We start from the raw sequence: 20,065 nt of genomic DNA, 5'->3' as shown, positions 1-20,065 counted from the left end.
TCTCAATAAGGAGGCCCTATGGTATTCTGGAGCTTGAGGCAATCAGATCAATGTCATCTGTAAACTGGAGCATCTGAAAGACTTGTCCATTTTTCTTTTCTTTCTTTCTTTTTTTTTTTGCTTTTTGGAGGGGAGAAGGCAGGGCAATTGGAGTTAAGTGATTCATTCGCCCAGGGTCACATGGCTACTTGAATGTCTGAGGCTGGATTTGAACTCAGGTCCTCCTGACTCCAGGGCTGGTGCTCTATTCAGTGTGCCACCTAGCCACCCCACCATTTTTCCATGGGAAGTCTTTTTCCATTTGGCTAGTGCCTTAGATAGTCTCCATGATCACGCTTCACGTTTGTTTTATGTTTTGCTGGTCAGTGAATAGATCTCTCTCCCTCTCTCTCTGCAGAGATTATGGAATCTTGTATCATTGTACTGAAGGAGAGCTTTTGGGGCTGTTTTGCTTAACTGAGTGAAATACTTTTTTGTAACCAAACACATCATTCTCTCATCTTTCAGCCAACTGTTTGAAGATATAACCTGCTGTAGAAAAGAGTCTGCACAAAACCAAGAGACTATTTGTACACAGTAACAACATTGTCTCATGATCAACTATGATAGAATTAGCTCTTCTCAGCAATACAACGATCCAGAACAATTACAGACTCATGATGGAAAATGCTATGCACATCCAGAAAAATAACTGGAGTTTGAATGTAGATCAAAGCATAAGCTTCAAAAATAGCATACTATTTTCACTTTTTTGTTTTTCTTTGTCATGGCTTTTTTTTGTTTTGTTTCCTTAATACTTTCTTTTCCCCAATTACATGTGAAGTTAGTTTTCAACATTTATTTTTGTAAAATTTTGAATTCCAAATTTTTCTTTCCTCCCTCTCTTCTCTCCCCCGCCAAGACAACAAGTAATCTGACATAGGTTATATGTGTACAATCATGTAAAACATATTACACATTAAACATCAGTCATGTGAGAGAAGAATCAGAAAAGGGAAAAACCTTGAGAAAGAAAAAAATAAGTGAAAATAATATGCTTCAATCTGCATTCAGACTCCATAGTTGTTTCTCTGGATGTGGTTAGCATTTTCCATCATGAGTCTCTTGGGAATGTCTTGGATTATCGTATTTCTGAGAAGAGTTGTTAGTCATAATTAATCATTGCACAATGTTGCTGTGTACAATGTTCTCCTGGTTCTGCTCCCCTCACTCAGCATCAGTTCATAAAAGTCTTTCCAGGTTTTTCTGAAATCCACTTGCTTATCATTTCTTATAGCACAATAGTATACCACTACATTCATATAGCATAACTTGTTCAGTCATTCCCAAATCAAGGAGCATCCCCTCAATTTCCAATTCTTTGCCACCACTGAGCTGCTATAAAAATTTTTGTACATGTGGGTCCTTTTCCCTTTTTTATGATTTTTTTAGGACACAATAGACCTGATGAAAGGATATGCACAATTTGGTTGCCCTTTGGGCATAGTTTCATATTGCCCTCCAGAATGGCTGGATCAATTCACAACTTCACCAAGCAAAATGCATTAGTGTTCCAATTTTCCAACATTTATCATTTTCCTTTTCTATCATATTAGCCAATCAATCTAATAGGTATGAGGTGGTACCACAGAGTTGTTTTAATTTGCATTTATTTCTCTCATCAATAGTGATTTGTACCATTTTTTCATGATTATAGATAGCTTTAATTTTTTCTTTCAAAAACTACTTGTTCATATCCTATTGATCATTTACCAACTGGGGAATGACTTGGATTCTTATAAATTTGACTTCGTTCTCTACATATTTTAGAAATAAAGCCTTTATCAGAAACACTAGCTATAAAAATTGTTTCCCAGCTTTCTGTTTCCCTTCTAATCTTGGTTGAATTAGCTTTATTTGTGCAAAATCTTTTTAATTCAAAATTATCCATTTTATATTTCATAATGTTCTCTATCTTGTCTGGTCATATTCTTCCCTTCTCCATAGATCTGACAAGTAAACTATTCTTTGCTTTCCTAATTTGCTTACAGCATCATCCCTTATATCTAAAATCATGTACCCATTTTTGACCTTATCTTGGCATAGGGATTTTTTTCCCTTTTGTTCTGATTGTTTTTTTCATAACATGACCTATGTGAAAATATGTATAACATGTATGTGTATGACCTATATCAGACTGCCTGCTGTCTTGGGGAGGGGGGAGGGAAGGGAGTGAGGTAGGAAAATTTAGAGCTCAAAATCTTACAAAAATGAATGGTGAAAACTATCTTTACATGTAACTGGAAAAATAAAATACTAAAGTGGAGGCAGGGGTAGTATCTACAAAAGTCAGTCCCTTCCCATTTCATGTTTTCTTTCAGAGTACCCTAAAGACCTGTGACATTTTATAGAGTGCTGAACTTGGCATCAAGAAGGTCTGGTTTCCGGGGTGGCCAGGTAGCACAAGCGAGTAAGAGCACTGGCTCCAGTGTCGGGATGACATGTAGATCGAATCTGGGCTCAGACACTTAGCACCCACCCAGAAACACCTGGCTGTGTAACCTTGAGCAAGTTACTTAACCCCAATTGCTTAGGGGCAGCCAGGTGGCTCAGCGAGTAAGAGCACAGGCCCCAGTGTCAGGATGACCTGGATCAAATCCGGGCTCAGATACTCAGCACCACACCCAGAAATAACTGGCCGTATAATCTTGAGCAAGTTACTTAACCCCGATTGCTTAAAAAAAAAAAAAGGTCTGGGTTCTGATCCTGCTTTACTTACTAGTTCTGTGACTATGGCCACCTCATTTAACCTTTCCTAACCTGTTTTCTCATCTGTAAAATGAAGGTAACACCTGTAGGCTACCTATCTCAATATGTTAAGAGGTTCAAATGAAATGCATGTTCATCTTGCAAATCACAAAGCACCACATAAAAATGTCTACATAGAGATACTTACATAAAGTAAGTATTTGGGTAAGGTGCTTACTGATGTTTGTTCCATCACTGTTTGGGGCATATTCTATTACTTTTTGGGTCTATATCATGCTTCTCCCTCACCCCAAACATTCCCTATCTTCATTCCTGGGATATTTTGAAAGCTAAAACCTCAAAGTTTTCAAAATTGTCTCCAGCATGGACTTTTTTACATGTCCTTGGTCTGGACACTTCACAAATTCATCCTTTTAGTGACCTATACTTCTTCCTACCAGCATCAAGAAGATGAAATGTACTAGTTCCACTGTTACTGACCAAAACATAGTTACTGCTGTGTTGGCAGAGCTGTATCTGTTGTATATCTGCTGTCTTCCTTTCGGTTTTCACTGGGATGCTTTAGGGATAGCTTGGCTCCGTTGCTATGCCTTCTACAGACAAGCATCTCCTTCCCACATTGCTCTTGGCTATTCTGTGAAGAGATTATTAGGCATCGTCTTCCACCAGACTAACCTTGCCAAATTTTGTGGATAAGTTCCTAAATTTCTTTTGTTCTTTGGCACCATCCTTTCTGACAGGCAGAGATACGGTCTTTGTTGGTCAAGGTCTGGGTTTCTGGGTGCTTCTTGGTATTGTTAGGGGAATTGCTGATAGTCTTAAAACATCTCAAGAGTTTTATAGGAAATAGTGATTATCAGAGTTCAAGTCTTTTCCTTCATCTATTTCCCATCTCAAAAAATCAATAGGCCAGGGTGAAGCTGTTATCACTTCATGCTGTAGTTTTTTTCTAATTAGGTATTGATTTTGACCTTTGGTGCTAATGATATGCTTGCATTAAGGCAACTGATTCTAAGATGACTCTCATATAAGCTAAACAATTATTTCCTTTTAAGATATAGTTCATTTCTCTTTTTTAAATTAATACTATTTGGTGCTCAACACATTCAGTTTCTTCTTGAAGAAATTATTCAAGGTATGTAAGTATGAGACTTCTGAATAATCTAAAACCCATCTATCCATCTCTTCTTTCCTATGCTAGCTCAGGCCGCAGTTGTCTAGACCACTGCAATATCTCCTGTGTGGTCTCCCTGTACCCACCTAGTCCCTCACCATACCAGTCTATCCTCCACATAGCCGCACAGGCTATGTCATGATCAGTCATGACATTCCCCTCAAAAAGGCTTTGGTGGATCCCCATGGCCATTATACATATAATGTATACGTAGAAAATACAAACTGCTGTTTGGCTTTCAAATCTCTTCGTAACATGGCCTCAACCTATCTTATCTAGGCACATTACTCTCTCTTACATACTTGATACTCCAACCAGATAGCCCTGCTTTGCTATTCCATGACCCATGACACCACTCCCATCTTTAAGCTCTCCCTACTTACCACCTCTTCCTGAAACCCCTTATTCCCTCTGAGGCTCAGCCCAGTTCTCCCTTCTCCCCTCACTGTGCGATTATTTACTTTGTAAGTATTTCCTTATCTGTGAACGTATTCCCTCCCCAGTAGAAATGGAAGCTCCCCAGGGCAAGAATTATTTTCACTTTTTGTGTTTATACTTCCAGTGCATACAATTGGTGCTTAATAAATTGCTTGTTGATGGGTTGTAAGCCTTTGGCTCCTTTAATTTTTTAACCCCCAGTTTTTTTCTCCAACATATCTTCACCAGTCATCTTTCTGCTTATGCTCATCAAGAGGCAGTGAGGTGTTGCAGTTGGTAGAGGGCTACACCTGGGAGTGAGGAAGACCTGAGTTCAAATGCAGCCTCAGATACTTACTAGCTGTGTAACCCTGGGCAACTCATTTAACTTCTCTGTCTCAGTTTCCTTATCTGTAAAATGGGGATGATAACTGCACCTACCTCAAAGAATTGTTGTGAGGGGAGATGTCATTTGTAAAGCACTTTGCAAATCTTAAAGTGCTATAGAAAAGCTAGTAGTTATCATCCTCACCATGAGCAGTGAAAGGTGCCTGGTGAACCAGCCAGGCTAAATGTAGGGTGCTGAAAATTCCAAGCATGCAGAATGACTCCTGACTTCTTGCGTGGCTGGGCCACCTCTCAGACTCCACTACAGCTTCTTGTCAATCAGCCCAAGTTCTCTACCTACAGTTACAATATTCCCCTACCCACCAACCCATTACATCTACACTAAGAGGGAAGAGGCTGACTCTTCACCAACCACACATTTCTTGGCGTGGGTCTCCCAGGCCAAGGCACACTCTATCCAACTAGTTCAAATTATCCTTTCCACAAAGCTTTCTCAATCTTTTTGGTCAAGTCCTCTTCTTTGTGCAATTTCCCCTCACCTGGTAGCGGTTCATTCTCTCCTGCTTCATCTGCTCAAATCTACGCTTCAGTTCACCCTGCCTCTCTGTCCTCTTCTGGGCCCGTCCAACATATAGGACCCGACCCCCGAGCTCCTTCCCATTCATGCCACTCACAGCCTGTGGAAGAGAAAGTGCTCAGTACCTAGGAATCAAGCCAGAACAACACCCTCTCCATGTGCCTGCTTAAATCTCTCCCAGAAAGAGGGAGGAAAGAACACATCCACCTTGGTTTCCATCTTACAGGGAAGCAGCTATGGCACAGTAAAAAGAACATGAGACATGAAGTTAGGAGACTGGGGCAGCGAGGTGGCGCAGCCCTGGAGTCAGGAGGACCTAAGTTCAAATCTGGCCTCGGACACTTAACTAGCCATGTGACCTTGGGCAAGTCACTTAACCCCAACTGCCCTGCCTTCCTCCCTCCAAAAAGAAAAACAAAACAAAACAAAGAAGTTAGGAGACCTAGGTTCTAGTCCCAGCTCTGTCACCAACTTAGTAATTTTCAATTTCCAAGTAACCCCTCCCTCCTTTTAAAAATCCCTCTGAGAGGTCACAGGGCACTGTAGAGGGGAGCAGGCCTGTAAGTTAGAGAGAACTAGGTAATCACAGCCACATTGCTTGAGTTCAAGACCTCCGGGCATCTTCCCAGAACCGTAGTTTGCAGATGAATTTGTAGGCTCACAGCATGAGAGTTAAAGAAACACCTCAGAGGCCATTTAGTTCAACCCCCTCATTTTACAGAAGTGGAAACTGAGGTATACCGAGTAAAGAGACATGGCTCAAGCTCACAGTGCTGAGTAAACATCAGAGGTGGGATCTGATCCCAGGTCTTGGGACTCCAGTGCTCTTTCCATTGTGCCATACTACTTTGGGGGCATTTTCACACTAAGAATTCCCTACAGTGAGAATGACAGGACTGCCCCCCTCCAAAAAACAGAATGGTACTTTTCCAGCTCTGCCATTCAAGGTTCTAAGGTGCTACCCCTCTGATATTCCAGGAGTCTATGGAAGCCAAGGTGGAAGACATGGAATATGGGGGGAAATAGACCCCTAGGTTGTATTGGTGGTCACAATGGAACAATTGCCAAGTCTACCATCTCTCAAAAGGAAATTTGGGCAGAGCATCCAATACTTGTATCTTTCAGACCTCATCAACAGGGGCCCCCACTGGGGACTTCCTCTTTCTACTCCTTCCCCCACACCAACCCAAAAAAGGGAGCTCCTCACCTTCTGAGCTTCCTCATGCTTCTCAAAGTTGACAAAACCAAAGCCTCGAGAATGGCCACTTTCGTCAATCATCACCTTCACACTTAGAGTCTTTCCTGAGAATAGGTCATAGGGAGTCAGGCTCCATGGGCTGGGGGGGCCCAGAGACCTCCCCCTGTTCAGCCAGGTCCAGACTCTTACCAAACTGGGAGAAGAGTTCCTGAAGGCACTTGTCATCCATATCTTCCCTGAAGTTCTTGACATAGATATTGGTGAATTCCAGTGCTTGTGCCCCCAGCTCTGCCTCCCGTTCCTGCCGAGACTTGAAGTGGCCCACGAAACTGCCAATGGGGAGTCCTCAAAGTCAACTTCACCTTCCCCGAAGCCCAGACCTATGTAATTCTTCCCTATCTTTCAAGACTCCTCCTTTGAACACCTTCTCTGCCTGCCCCCCTCTGCCTCACACTCCCATAGCTTTCAAAGTTGCAGGAGAGGCAGGAAGGAGGAACCAAGGTTGGCCCCCCTTCCTATAATACCCCTTACTCCTCTTCTACCAGTCGCCCACTAAAAGGTCACTCAACCCATTGGGTAAAAGTATTCAAGGGCTTCGTCTGCATGGAATCCACAAAGGTTAGAGGGAAATTGAATCAATGAATTCTTAAAATACCTGGTATGCCCTCCCTCATTCCCCCCACCTCCATTATTCCTTCTCCTTTAAGGATCAGTCAAAATACAACATCTCCCATAAGCCTTGTCTAATTTCCCTCAGCCAGAAGGGTCCACTGCAGAGGTGAGATGGAGCTCACTGATACCAGTTCTCAAAAGCCAACTATTAAAATGTTCACTTTCCATCTTGGAAATCAGCAAATACTACAGATCAGGGTTTGATTTAATGTTTTGCTCATTGTCCAGACTTAAGAAAGCAAAGGGAAAATCGGTAATAATGCAGATTAAAGTTAAAAGTGTATCAAGTATACATTTCTTTCTTCCTTTTTTTCTGAGAGCCTGATGTTAAACTTTTACCAGCACACTCCTCAGTGGGGGGGGGGGGGCCACATTGTGCTATCACTAACCTTTCACATCACCTCTTTCATATATGCTTTACCTCCCCATGAGATCAGGCTACTTAGGCAGGGACAACGAAAGGCCGAGATACAGCAGAGTCTTGGATTTGGAGTCAGGTAATCTGGGTTCAAAAGCTTGCTCTGATACTTCTCTCTAAGCTTCAGTTTTGTCATCTGTAATTCTGGGACTAATACATATCTACTCTCAGAGTCTAATTATGAAGAAAATTCTTTATGAACTAAAACTTAAAATCTGTCAGTCAATTAGTATTTTTAAGGACCTACTACAGGCAGCTAGGTGGTGCAGTGGATTGATGGCCAGGCCTAGAGTCAGAAGCCTTGAGTTCAAATCTGGCCAAAGACACTTACTAGCTACGTGACTCTGGGCAAATCATTTAACTCTGTCTGCCTCAGTTTCCTCATCTGTAAAATGACCTGAAGAAAGAAATGGCAAACCACTACAGTATCTTTGCCAAGAAAACTCCAAATGGTGTCAACAAAAGGTCTCAAACAACTAAACTAAAAATTACTAGAGATTCTTCTAAGCATTGTGGACTTAAAAAAAAAAGATACAAACAGTCCTTGTCCTCAGGAAGTTTATACTCCAATGTGGGAGATAACATGCAAACACTGTACTAACAGCATACATACAAGATAATTGGAGATATTCACTGTGGGAAATCACTAACATTAAGGATGCCAGAGAAAGGTTTTTTCAGAAGTGAAGACTTTAGCTCAGACTTGAAGGAAGTCAAGAAATCCAGCAGGAGGAAATGAGGTGGAGAGAGTATTCCAGGCATGCAGGACAGTAATGGAAAATGCCCCAAGTTGGGAAATAGAGTCTTGTCTGAAAAACTGGACCAGGTAATAGGAGAGCTCTAAAAACCAGAGGATTTTATATTCGATCCCAGAGGTGACAGAGAGTCACTGGAAACAAGAAAGAAGGAGTAGAGGAGGTAATATGGTTAGACTTGTCCTTCTTGAAGATCAATTTGATGGCTGATTGGAAGATGTGGACAGGGGAGAGACTTGAGGCAGGGAAACCAACCAGGAGTCTACTGTGACAGTCCAGTCATGAGGCAGTAAGGGCCTGGACCAGGATCATGACCATGTCAGTGTTGGAGGAGAGAAGGGATCATCAAAGGAAAGAGGTTACCAAGGCAGAAATGACAAGACTTGGCAACTGACTGGACAAGAGGAGGGGAGCAGGACTGAGGAATTAAGGATGGTATCTAGATTTCAAGCTGAGGTAATTGGGAGAATGGTGGTATTCTTGATGCTATCAGGGAATTTAGGGAGAAGGAAGGTTTGGGGGGCAGAAAAAAATACTCTGGAAACGTGAACTCTCTCTAAAGAATGCCCTCAGAGGACCTCACACATAGGCCAGAGGAAGGTCTTAGTCTCAATCTCACCCTCCAAACTCCCTAGAGGCTCCTTGCTTCACAGGCAGTGGGGAGGAGACCTTGTAACTGGAGAACCCATGCCGTGGCTATCATGTGACATGCCCACCTCCCTTCAACATCCAAGCTTGGCTTTATGGCAAGAAACCTCAACCAGAAATCTAGGGATAGATACAGGTTCCAATCCCAGCTCTTCAAGGTGACAATGTCAGCTTTCCCCCTCTACACCCTCAGCATGGCCACCCTTCCCCAAGGGCTACTTACACTTTCCGGTCATTAAGAAGCATCCCATGCATAGTGCTGATTGCTTGGTTTGCAGCCTCCTGGGTCTCAAAATGGACAAAGCCAAAACCTCTGGAGCCATTCTCATCATACACCACCTGCCACAGGGAGGGGTGGTGAGTAAAGGGGGAATGAAGGGAAGAAAAATCGCCCAGAACATTACCATCACCCATGCACCACCCACAGTATCATCCATCCCTTTCTATTTCCATCTCCACTCCGGTACCCTAAATCCAGTTTGGTAGTACAAAGTTATTCCTGAATCAGGAGACTGACTCATAATCTCATTCTGGCTTTACCACTGACTTGTATAATTCTGATTAAAGTCATCTACCCTCCAAGACTCAATTTCTTCATCTAACTGTATTAACAGGGTATTGCAGGAATCAAGTATGGCTTCAAGAGTACTTTGGGATGCCATAGAAATGTGGTATCATTCAATCCTTTCTACAGTAGTCAACTCTCTGCCCCTAGCCAAACAATAAACATTTGTTAAGCTGTCACTATGTGACGGGCACTACTAAGCATTATTTCAAAATACAAAGAAAGGCAAAAACAATCCCTGTCCAATAGGGGCTCTTTTTTTGTGGGGAGAAGGTGGAATAAGAGACTGAGTTTATCTTAATCTTGCCTAGAATGAAAGTGCAGTGGTTGGGATGGCTAGGTGGCACAGCCCTAGAGTCAGGAGGACCTGAGTTCAAATCCCACCTCAAACACTTAACACTTACTAGCTGAGTGACCCTGGGCAAGTCACTTAACCCCAATTGCCCTGCCTTCCCCCCTCCAAAGAGAAAAAAAGTGCAGTGGTTACATATCCTGTAGGCAATGGGAAGTCACTGCAGATTTTAGAGCAGGATAGTGATAGGATAAAAGCAGTACTTCAGAAAAATTAGGTGCCTCCTTATGGACTTGACTCCATTGCGGATCCACACAGAAGCTCTGATCCCAGCCAACTCGCTCTTCCTTAGTCAGCCTGGACTTCCTTAGCCAGAACAGCCCTGTGGTCAGGACCCACCACATAGATGCTAGACTTAATGAAGACACCTGGAAAACTCTAATCCCACTGCAATGTAGAACTCCCACACTCAAGGGATCCACTAACCTCAACCTCCCTTTAAAGGCATTACAGGCTGAGCAACCACACCTGGAAGTGTTTATAGGCTAAGGAGGGAGACCCTACGTAAATAACTAGGTAAGAAGAGAAGACACAACCAGGATAAAAGGTGTTCTCATAGGTCTTGGGTGCAACCTTTCGACTAAGTCTAACTTTTACAGAGCAAATCCTTTTATTAAGGAGATTTGTTCTATGAAGTTTGGAATCAGTCAAAGGGCTTTACTTGAGGGCCTAGAAGGCCACAAGTGGCCTCTAGGCCAAAGGAGCCCCACCAGTCATAGGGGAATGCACTTGCAGTTTAGGGGCCTGGGAAAAGTTTCTTGCAGAAGGTAGGATTTGAGCTGCAGATATCACCCCGTTAATTTTTGGATTACCATTTTTATCCCATGACTACCCTGCTCTGAAATCTGCAGTGACTTCCCATTGCCTACAGGATAAAGGCCAAATTCTTCAGCATTCCTGTTCATGTGGCTCTTAACACACGATTTCCTATTACTTCTTCTATTTTAACCCATGTAGGTGTTCTGTCTCCACCCTGATCTCATGAGCTCCCAGGGACAAGGAAAGTACCTTCCACAGTGCATAAAAGACAGAGCTGGGCATAGAGGAAGGACTTTTTCCTTCAAAGATCAAGGATAACCCTTTCCATGGATCCCAAATTTCAGTGACATTTATTGAGTCTTTCCCCAGCTGTGCAGGCTCAAACTCATCTACACTCTCTCATCCCACTTAATTCTGGCTGTAAATCCTCCATCAAAGATCTACCCAACATGTGGGAGGCTTTCTTCTGAATGTTTTACTATTACATGGGGACTAATAGGGTACCCAGGCCACTAACCCTTGTTCTCTGAAAATGACTGGTCCACATCCTTCTCTGATCACATATTTCCTAAACATTTCCTGTTACATTTTTTTTTACCCCCCACCTATCTAATGTTCTGCCAGCTGAGTTATTCTCAGGCCCTCAGGAGATAGGGAGAGAATGAAGATAAGTGAGATGGTAGAGATGATAGAAGGTACAATCTGCTGGACCAGATGGGATGTAAAGGGCTCCCTTGTGCATGTGGAGGGGTCACCCAGTATCTGAGGTGGGATTTGAACTTGGGTCTTCCTGACTCCAAGCCTAGCACTCCACACTGTACCACCTATGTGCTAGCTAGAGAAATTATCTGCAGCACCTAATGAGCGCCTCCAAGTCAACCTCTATGCTATTCTTCTTTTTTTTTTTTTTAAAGCAATTTGGATTAAGTAATTTGCTCAAGGTTCCATGGCCAGTTATTTTGTGTGGGTGCCAAGTTTCTGAGGCCGGTGCTCTTCCTCACTGCGCCACCTGGCTGCCCCTATGCTATTATTCTTACCTTCAAAGCTAAGCAAGGCTTTTTAAGGGACAAATGTAAAACGTGATTTGGGATTAAGAAATAAAGATGCACCTAACATCGGTAGCTTACTTCAGAAGCTTTTCACTTATCACAAATTCTTTCCGAAAGAGTCAGAACAGGTTGGACATGGCAAGCAGTCAACATTACATGGAAATGACTGGTATCTTGACAGGTCACCACAGGGTAACCCATGTGAAGACCTTTTCTACATTAGTTGTGTATGTTAAATATTTGGAGGAGAGGCCAGAATCCATGCCAAAAATATAAGGATAAATATGAGAAAATACAGTAAGCAAATTTTAATAGTTACAACCTAATTTTTTAGTTACTAATGCTAAAATATAGGAAAAGAAAGTCTGCATTGATCTTCCAAGAAGGCAAACCAACATACTGGGCCAAAAGAGCTCAGAAATGACCTTGATCAATACTTGACCTCCTCGTCAAGCTGAGAGATAGGGCAACCAAGAATGGCACTGGCTTAAAAATAAGCCATTTACAAAGTTTTATGGAGGAAGAATGATGCCTGCAGCCTTACATTTGCTGTTTTAACAATAAATAGCAGGGCAAAGGAAAATAAGTCTACAGAATTCTGGAACCTCACCACTAGGCCATATTACCCCAAAAGAATTTAACAATAAAAGTGGAAGGACAAGCAAAAGAAAAAAAATAAACAGACCAGATCTATCATTTGCTACTAGTATTTTTTTAGATCAATATAACCCCTAGCATCCTCCCTGTCTTCCCACTAACAGCCACCAGGTTATCACCTCTTGCATGGACCAAGGCAATGGCCCCCTACATCTCCCTGTCTTCTGTCCCTCTTTTCTCCTCCCCTCTGCACAGTTGCCAAAGTGGTTATTCTTCAAGGACAGGTCTAACCATGTCACTCTCCTTCTCAAGAAGTTCTAGCTCCCTCTACCCTCCAGTCCTTCAGACTAGTTCCATTCTATTTTTTCAAGTCTGAGAGAACCTTTGATCACGGCAAAATTGGGAGAACCTGGGTTCAAATCCTGTCTCTGCTACTTACCACCCATAGGCTTAATCTCCCCAGGCCTCAGTTTCCTCCTCTTACAGATAAAAAGATGAGAAGGGGAAGGAGGAGAAACAAGCATTTATTTAAAATGCCTACTATGTGCCAGGCACTGTGCAAAGTGCATTTACAGGCATTATCTCATCTGATCCTCACAACAACACTGGCAGGTAGGTGCTACTATCACTCCCATTTTTCTTTTCTTTTTTTTTTTTCTTGCTTTTTGGAGGGCAATTGGGGTTAAGTAACTTGCCCAAGGTCACACGGAAAGTTTTTTTTTTTTATGTGTGTGTGTGTGTGTGTGTGTGTGTGTTGTGTGTAAGGCCGGATTTGAACTTAGGTCCTCCTGACTCCAGGGCCTGCACTCTATTCACCGCGCCACCTAGCTGTCCCTCACTCCCATTTTTCAAATGATGAAATCGAGGCAAAAAGAAATTAGGTGACTTCCATAGGGTAACAGGCAGACACCTGTAGCTGGATTGGAAATCAGCTCTTCCTGATTCCAGGCCCAGCCCTTTTATCTACTGCCACTTAGCCTGGTTGGAACGGACAACCTCTCAGGTTCCTTCCAGTTTATGATTCTAGCCGCCCTGGACCACTTAGCAGATACTGAGGTGACATTCTATACCCCATCCCTATGCATTTAAACAAGCACACGTGTGCACTGCCTCTCTCCACACATATGCACAATGTATGCATTCTATGTTCTTATACTTGTATAATACATACATGATATGTGCTCATACATGTAATAATATAGCATATATACTTACACATGTAATACATCATTGAGAACAAAGATGACTAAATACAACACATTTTTACAAAAATATGTATTACTCATCTATGTACACAATAATGTATTACATGTGTAAGTACATAGAAGAAATATATGTAAATAAATATATAATATATCTATCTATCATGTGTTTGTGTGTGTTATATTTACTCTTCTACATACATGCTTTTTCTTCCCACTAGAATATAAGTTCCTTGAGGGGAGAAACCATTTCATTTTTGTATCCCTGGTGCCTAGGAGGTACTTAAATGATTTTTTAAAATAATTTATACTTTTTGTCTATCACCTGCATTTTCCAATGTGTCCCTCTCCTCATCTCCCAGAGAGCCATCCCTTACAATAAAGGCCACACATATGGCCCTCTAGGTCCTCCAATTTGGCCTTTGACTGAATCCAAACCTCACAGAACAAATCCACTTAATAAAAGGATTTGATCTGCAAAATTTGAACTCCAGTCAACAGTCTCCACCCAAGGACCTAGAAGGCCACATGTGGCCTTGAGGCAGAAGGTTCCCCGCCTCTCACTAGGCAATAAGAACCGGAACAGATCAGAAACTTGTGTGAGAGACAAACAATTCTGAAAATGCAGGAAGCTATAAATGGTACAACTTAAAAAAAAAAAAAGGCAATGGAGGACACTGGTCAGTGATCACTGACCCATGTGCTACCTTCCCATCACTATAAAGCTTTCGGTAGAATCCCTATCAAAAGAAGGGTTTTTGGTTTTTTTTTTTGGGGGGGGGGTGCTATTTTCTCTAGCAGATACCATAAACATTACACAACTGATGTAGCAAATAAAAGAACCTGTTGTTTGCTGATTTTTAAAAACTGACTTGGTGGAATAAAATGCATCCTTAAAAACTCTCCTCTAAAAAGGTATCTCCAAACATCAATGAATAATTAAGTGTTGATAAAACTGAGAGCTACCTGCATATTAGAATATTCTAAGAGAACATTAGAACTGGAAATATTCATAGAACACAGAATGATAGAGCTATATCGAGATCATCTAATCTCATTCCTTAAGACAAAGAACAAAAGTTAATCAAAGAAAATGTCACAAAGCTAACCAGGGGAAGGGCCTGGCCTGATATTTACCCATAGGGTCAGACTAATTTCCCCAAAGTCAACCAAACAGGCTAAGTTCTCAGGCCATAAGACCCTTACTGCACTCTCCCTCCCACCAATGCAACAGGTCAGATGCCCAAGTTGCCTCAGGGCCACTGTCCTCCAAGATTCCAGTCCCACGGGTGGTTAGGGGGGGTCCAACACCCATATCGGCTATGTGCTGTTAGGGCAGCATGGCTCAGGCAACAGCTAATGTCATCAGAACCTAGAACCCACCTTACAAGAGAGGATGTTCCCAAAGGTAGAGAAGGTGTCATACAAGGCCTTGTTGTCAATGGAGTCATCCAAATTCTTGATAAAGATGTTGCCAATTCCTGATTTCCGGAGCCCCGGATCCCGCTGGGACCACATGATACGGATGGGCCTGCCCTTGATTACCTCAAAGTTCATGGTGTCCAAGGCTCGTTCCGCTAAACAGAGAGGAAAGGTTTTGGGATTCCAGAGAATTTGCCTACTCCCTCTGCCTGGGGCAATAGGGTCAAGAACCCACACCCAGGCTCAGGAGAAGAGGAACCCAAAGGGAGGCAGTTCTCAAGTCCAATAGGCCTCATTAACATTCACTCTAGACAACTGGAAGAAATATCAGAAAGTGGCATATTAGAGATGGAAGAGATCTCAAAGACCCTCTGATTTTAGAGAATGCAACAGCCCAGAAAAAGCAAACTGTTTTGTTTTTTCTACATGTCATCATACACCTTAGAAAGGCTATGGGGTAAGAGCACAGCACATGGAGTCAATACATGAGCTTGAATCCTGCCTCAGACCCTTAGCATGTGTGCGACTTTGAACAAGGCACCTTTCCAAGACTCAGTATCCTCACCCGTAAAATGGAAGTAATGTTACTCGTACTACTGAGCTCCATGGGTTTTGGAGAGTGTTTTTCAAACTGTAATACATTCTAGAAATCTGAGTTATAGTGTGAGTGGAAGATGAGAACAGGTTCTAAAGGGAATTTAAATGGGAATGGGAAAAACACATGTAGGCACTGGACCCTGTGGAGAAAGGTATATAAAACGAGTAAAAGAAAGGGTCTCAGGGGCTGCCAGACATATTTCACAAATTTGGTCTCAGGTCAGCCTACTCCCTCCCAAGATGTCATTTCCATCTCACTCTTCATGGGTAATCAGTAATTAGTAATAGCTAACGTTTATATGGCACTTACAATGTGCTAAGTGCTTTAAAATATTATCTCATTTGATCCTCAAAACAACCTTGGGAGGTGGGTGGTAAGACAGAACCCTTTTCCTATACAAAAAACAAATTATGTACACACAGTAGGCATTCAGTACAGCACAGAAGATCACTGGCTCCAAATGCCAGAGAACTGGGGCTGTCTGTTCTACATTCACAGGTCTGCTCTGATGCCAACATTCTATGCCTGATGTTTCATGGGGTCTCTCGGCTCTAATATACTCCAACCTATCTATGACCTACAAGAAATTCTGCCAACCCTCTGGACAAGTCATGGCTTTTATTCAGCCTTCAAGGGACTGTTTTCCCACATGGTAGTGAGAGGCTGAGAGCAGAGGAATTCCCAGACCCATCTACTACTACCGTACCTACTCCAAGGCATCCAGCAGCAAGCCATGCTCCTGGGGCCATTTAACCCCTCATCTTTTTCCTTTATCTGTACAAACGGGGTTAATAAAAGCACCTACCTCACAGGGCTGTTCTAAAGATTGTTACTATTGTTTTAATGATTACAATAGAGCCTACTATGTGCCAGGCACTGGGCTGAGCAAGCACTTTAGAAGTATTCTCTCCTTTGATCTTGTGAGAAACAATGGGATAAGGAAAGGAAAGGACCTTTGCAAAGCTTGAAGTGCTAAATAGATGTTAGCAATAATTCCCAGGGGAGCCAATCATCTCCAAGAAGCCGCCAGCCACCAGTCTGATCTTGGACAAATCACTGCCACCCTCTTGTCACAAAACAAAGACCAGACTAAAAGTCCCTAGTTCTAAAGGCAAGGCTCTTCTTACCCCGCAGAGCTGATTGTGGGGTTGTCTCTTTTGGAGGAGCGCACCTTTTAAAACAGATTTCCATGGAGCCGAAGTGGCCACTCTAACTTTCCCAGCCAACGAGATTGGTTAATAGAATTCTCTCATCGACCCTCCTGCAGTGGTCCCCCTCCCTCCCAAACAGTTCTCCTCTTAGGGGACCACCAAATGAAACAGGAGTGAGCTAGAGGAGACTGCCTAGCTGAGTGTTGCTAGGGCTGGTACCAAAGAGAGTAACTGTTTTTCCACGGGAAGATGGTTGCCAGAGGGCTGGACCTCCATCTTGGAACATGGAGATTCCTGTTCACACGTGGATTGGGCCCCATAGCCTCCGAGGTCCATCTCCCACTAGGAGATACTAAGGATCAAGGAAAGTTAATCCAGCATGCATTAGTCTACCAGGAAGGTCCCTACGGGAGGTGATGACTTGGCACATTCCCGGGCCCCTTCCAGCTCTGCCATTTTGGGCAGGCAGCACGACTCCGAGCTGGGGCAAGCCCCACAGCTGGTGACTTGGGGGGGGCTGGGGGCGGGGGAGGGAGGGCATGGTCCGAGGCCGGGCTTGCTGCCCCCAAGCCCCACCAACGCGGCGCTTCGTTTGGGAAGGCAGTAAAGAGAGGCGTCCTGGCCCGCCCCGGGGTTACGCGTGCGTCTCCCTCCCGGGGCTCGGCGGGCTGCGTCGGGCTCACCGTCTGAGGGCTGCTGGAAGTTGATGTAGGCATAGCCCAGGGAGCGGCGCGTGGCCACGTCACGGCACACGCGGATGGACATGATGTGCCCCGCGGCTGAGAACTTCTCGTACAGCATGGCCTCGGTCACGTCGGGGTGCAGGTCGCCCACGTAGAGGGACGCCAGCGGGTAGCCTGGGCCACTGGCGTTCATGTTCCAAGGGGAGGAGGGTCACGGTCTAAGGATAAGGCCAATGGAAGGGTCTCACCAGCCCGGGTATGGGCCCTCGGCACGTGGAGAGCCCGGGCAGCCCCCACGAGGGCACGGGAGGAAAAGAACCCAAAGTGCTGGGGGCTCTGTCCACTGGCCCGCACTCCACCGCTCCTTGCACCCCGCGCCCCCCCAGGCCCGGCCCCAGGGCTTACCCGGCGGCGTCCCGGAGCAGCAGACAGCGGGGGCGTCCAAGCACGCTGAGATGCGGAGCTGGTGGCAGCCTCCCTCCGTAGGTGGCCCCGGCCCCGCCCCTTCCTTTACGCCTCTCGGGGTGGGGTGGGCCAATCCCAGGGGTCGGGGCTGGGAGGCCCAGGGGGCGTTGCAGACTTTTTCCGGGCTTGACGCCGCCGGCTCTTCCCAGGCCGGAAAGGGTCCGGAGGATGCTCGGATACCCTCACCTGCTTCTCTGGATGGCTCTGCCCTCAGGTGCGCCCTTCCCGGCTCTCCCTCCCCTCCTGGGGGCAGTTAGGTTGTTAAGCAGGCTGGTGGTAGAGACGAGGAGTTGAAGGACCTGGAAGACCTCAAGGTCAAGTACTTCCCCTGCCCCTTCCTAGCAGTATGATCTTGGGCAAGTCACTTGCTCTATTTGGGCCTGTGACATCTCTGTCTGTAGCTAGTCTTCCCTCTGACACTCATTGGCTCTTTGCAGACTCAGATAAGGGGCAGCCTTGAGCCAGTTAGACCTTTAGTCTCCAGAATTTAAAGCGGCATCATCTCTCCGAAGCCAGACACCTGAGTTCTAACCCCAGCTCTAAATACTTCGTGCAGGTGGCATTCTGAGTTGGGACACTTTACTGGTTAGCTGTATGTGCCCACTTACCTCTTCTAGGGGTCAGAATTTGAACCTCTCTTATTGATTCCAAGTCGTCCCCAATAGACCAGACTAGGAAGATGTATGGATGGGTGATTGCCTACTGTGTGCCAAAACTTTACAAATACCCTCACAATAACCCTGAGATGTGTGTTCCTATTTTATAGTGGATTGCTTGGGGTTACACATCTGGTGTCTGGGGTCATACATGAATTCAGGTTTTCATGACTCCACCACTACTACTCTATGTACCTAACTGCCTTGGGATCAGACTGAGATCTGGGAAAGCTTCGGAGGGTTCTAGGAAATTATGTTCTTTTAGGAGCCTAAATCTCCAGGGTTGCCAGGTGTTCCTTCCTAAGATAGAAGTAGGCTCACTGCTTCCCATTAAATAGTAATTCCCTCAGGTATCCCTCCCAGTGGAGAGTGGAACATCTCCATCTAAGGAAGGCCCCCAGGCCAGCTACCTCATTTCCCACAAGGCTTCACTACTTAAGATGCTGGGGGAGGGAAGGGGACAACTTCCTTTTGCCAATCCTCTTCTTTCATTAGATAGGAAGATTCTTGAAGGTTGGGCCAATCTTTTTCATGTTTCCCCAAGTGCTTAGCACATAAAAGGTGTAATTACAGGATTTTGAGCTGGAAGAAATGTACCAAATCATCTAGTCCACCCCCACCCCCCCTTTTTTTTTGCTTTTTGGAGGGCAATTGGGGTTAAGTGACTTGCCCAAGGTCACACAGCTAATTTTGTGTTGTGTCTGAGGCAGGATTTGAACTCAGGTTTTCCTGACTCCAGGGCCAGTGCTCTATTCACTGTGCCACCTAGCTGCCTCAACCCCCTTTTTTGACACCAAAAAGAGGTCCCAGGGCAATGTGGCATGGAAAAAATTCCAGGGGACTATAAAATCTTGGCTCAGCTAGGTACTAAATGACCTTGGGCAAAGCACCTCCCTTCCCTTCTTAGGCTTTGGTTCCCTCTTTCATAAAACAAGAGGGTGGGACTATAGTTCAATCATTTAAGGCAAGCCACTCTTCATCCCCATTTGGGGGTTTTCTTGGCAAAGATTCCATTGTACCAGCTAGCTGTAATTTTTTTTTTTAAGCAATTGGGGTTAAGTAACTTGCTTAAGGTTACACAGCCACTTATTTCTTGGTGTCATGCTAAGGATCTGAGCCCTGATTCAATCTCAGGTCATCCTGACTGTGGGGCCCATGCAGTGCTCTTAGTTGCTGTGCTACCTAGCTGCCCTTGTCTTAATTTTTTTTTAAGGGGAAAAGGGGGAAGGAGCTAGATAACCTTTAAGTCTCTTGCAGCTTTTAAACTTTATCATCCTGCACTTGCTGTTGTAGCTAGTAAGTAGCAGAGCCTGGATTGGAAACCAGGTCTTCCAATGCCAAATAATTTTTCCTCTTACCTGGAGGGACAGACTATGGCAAGGAAACAGTTTCTTCAAAAATACAGCTCTGAGATCTAACGCGTTTTTAGACCACCATCATCAGAATTATTTTTGCCTACCTTCATAATCGAAGGAAATGCTAAATTTCAGTTAGAAGTTAATATTTTTTTTTCCATCCAAGTTCATGGACCCCCCTATAATCTTATTTTATTTTTTGGAGGGGGGTTGGCAAGGCACTTGGGGTTAAGTGACTTGCCCAAGGTTACACAGC

At 44.3% G+C, this 20,065-nt stretch overlaps 1 protein-coding gene across 4 annotated transcripts in view; it reads right to left on the bottom strand.

Moving 5' to 3' along the window:
• Positions 1–17,526, bottom strand: part of PABPC1L (poly(A) binding protein cytoplasmic 1 like) — a 30,294-nt gene extending 12,768 nt beyond the window's left edge. For all 4 annotated transcript variants that reach the window (XM_069071835.1, XM_069071838.1, XM_069071837.1 and 1 more), the window contains exons 1-6: positions 17,334–17,526; positions 14,863–15,056; positions 9,179–9,294; positions 6,652–6,791; positions 6,472–6,566; positions 5,227–5,364 (exon numbers count right to left, since the gene is read on the bottom strand). In XM_069071835.1, coding sequence (XP_068927936.1) covers positions 5,227–5,364; positions 6,472–6,566; positions 6,652–6,791; positions 9,179–9,294; positions 14,863–15,056; positions 17,334–17,526 — 876 coding nt within the window. The remainder of the gene's footprint in view (positions 1–5,226; positions 5,365–6,471; positions 6,567–6,651; positions 6,792–9,178; positions 9,295–14,862; positions 15,057–17,333) is intronic.
• Positions 17,527–20,065: the final 2,539 nt, after the last annotated feature.

Source organism: Petaurus breviceps, unplaced genomic scaffold (genome assembly GCF_028583685.1).
Source record: "Petaurus breviceps papuanus isolate PSGF00001 unplaced genomic scaffold, PetGlider_PUasm1.0 90845, whole genome shotgun sequence".
Taxonomy (NCBI): domain Eukaryota; kingdom Metazoa; phylum Chordata; class Mammalia; order Diprotodontia; family Petauridae; genus Petaurus; species Petaurus breviceps.
Note: the sequence above shows the minus strand (reverse complement) of the source record. Positions and strands in the feature narration are given on the sequence as shown.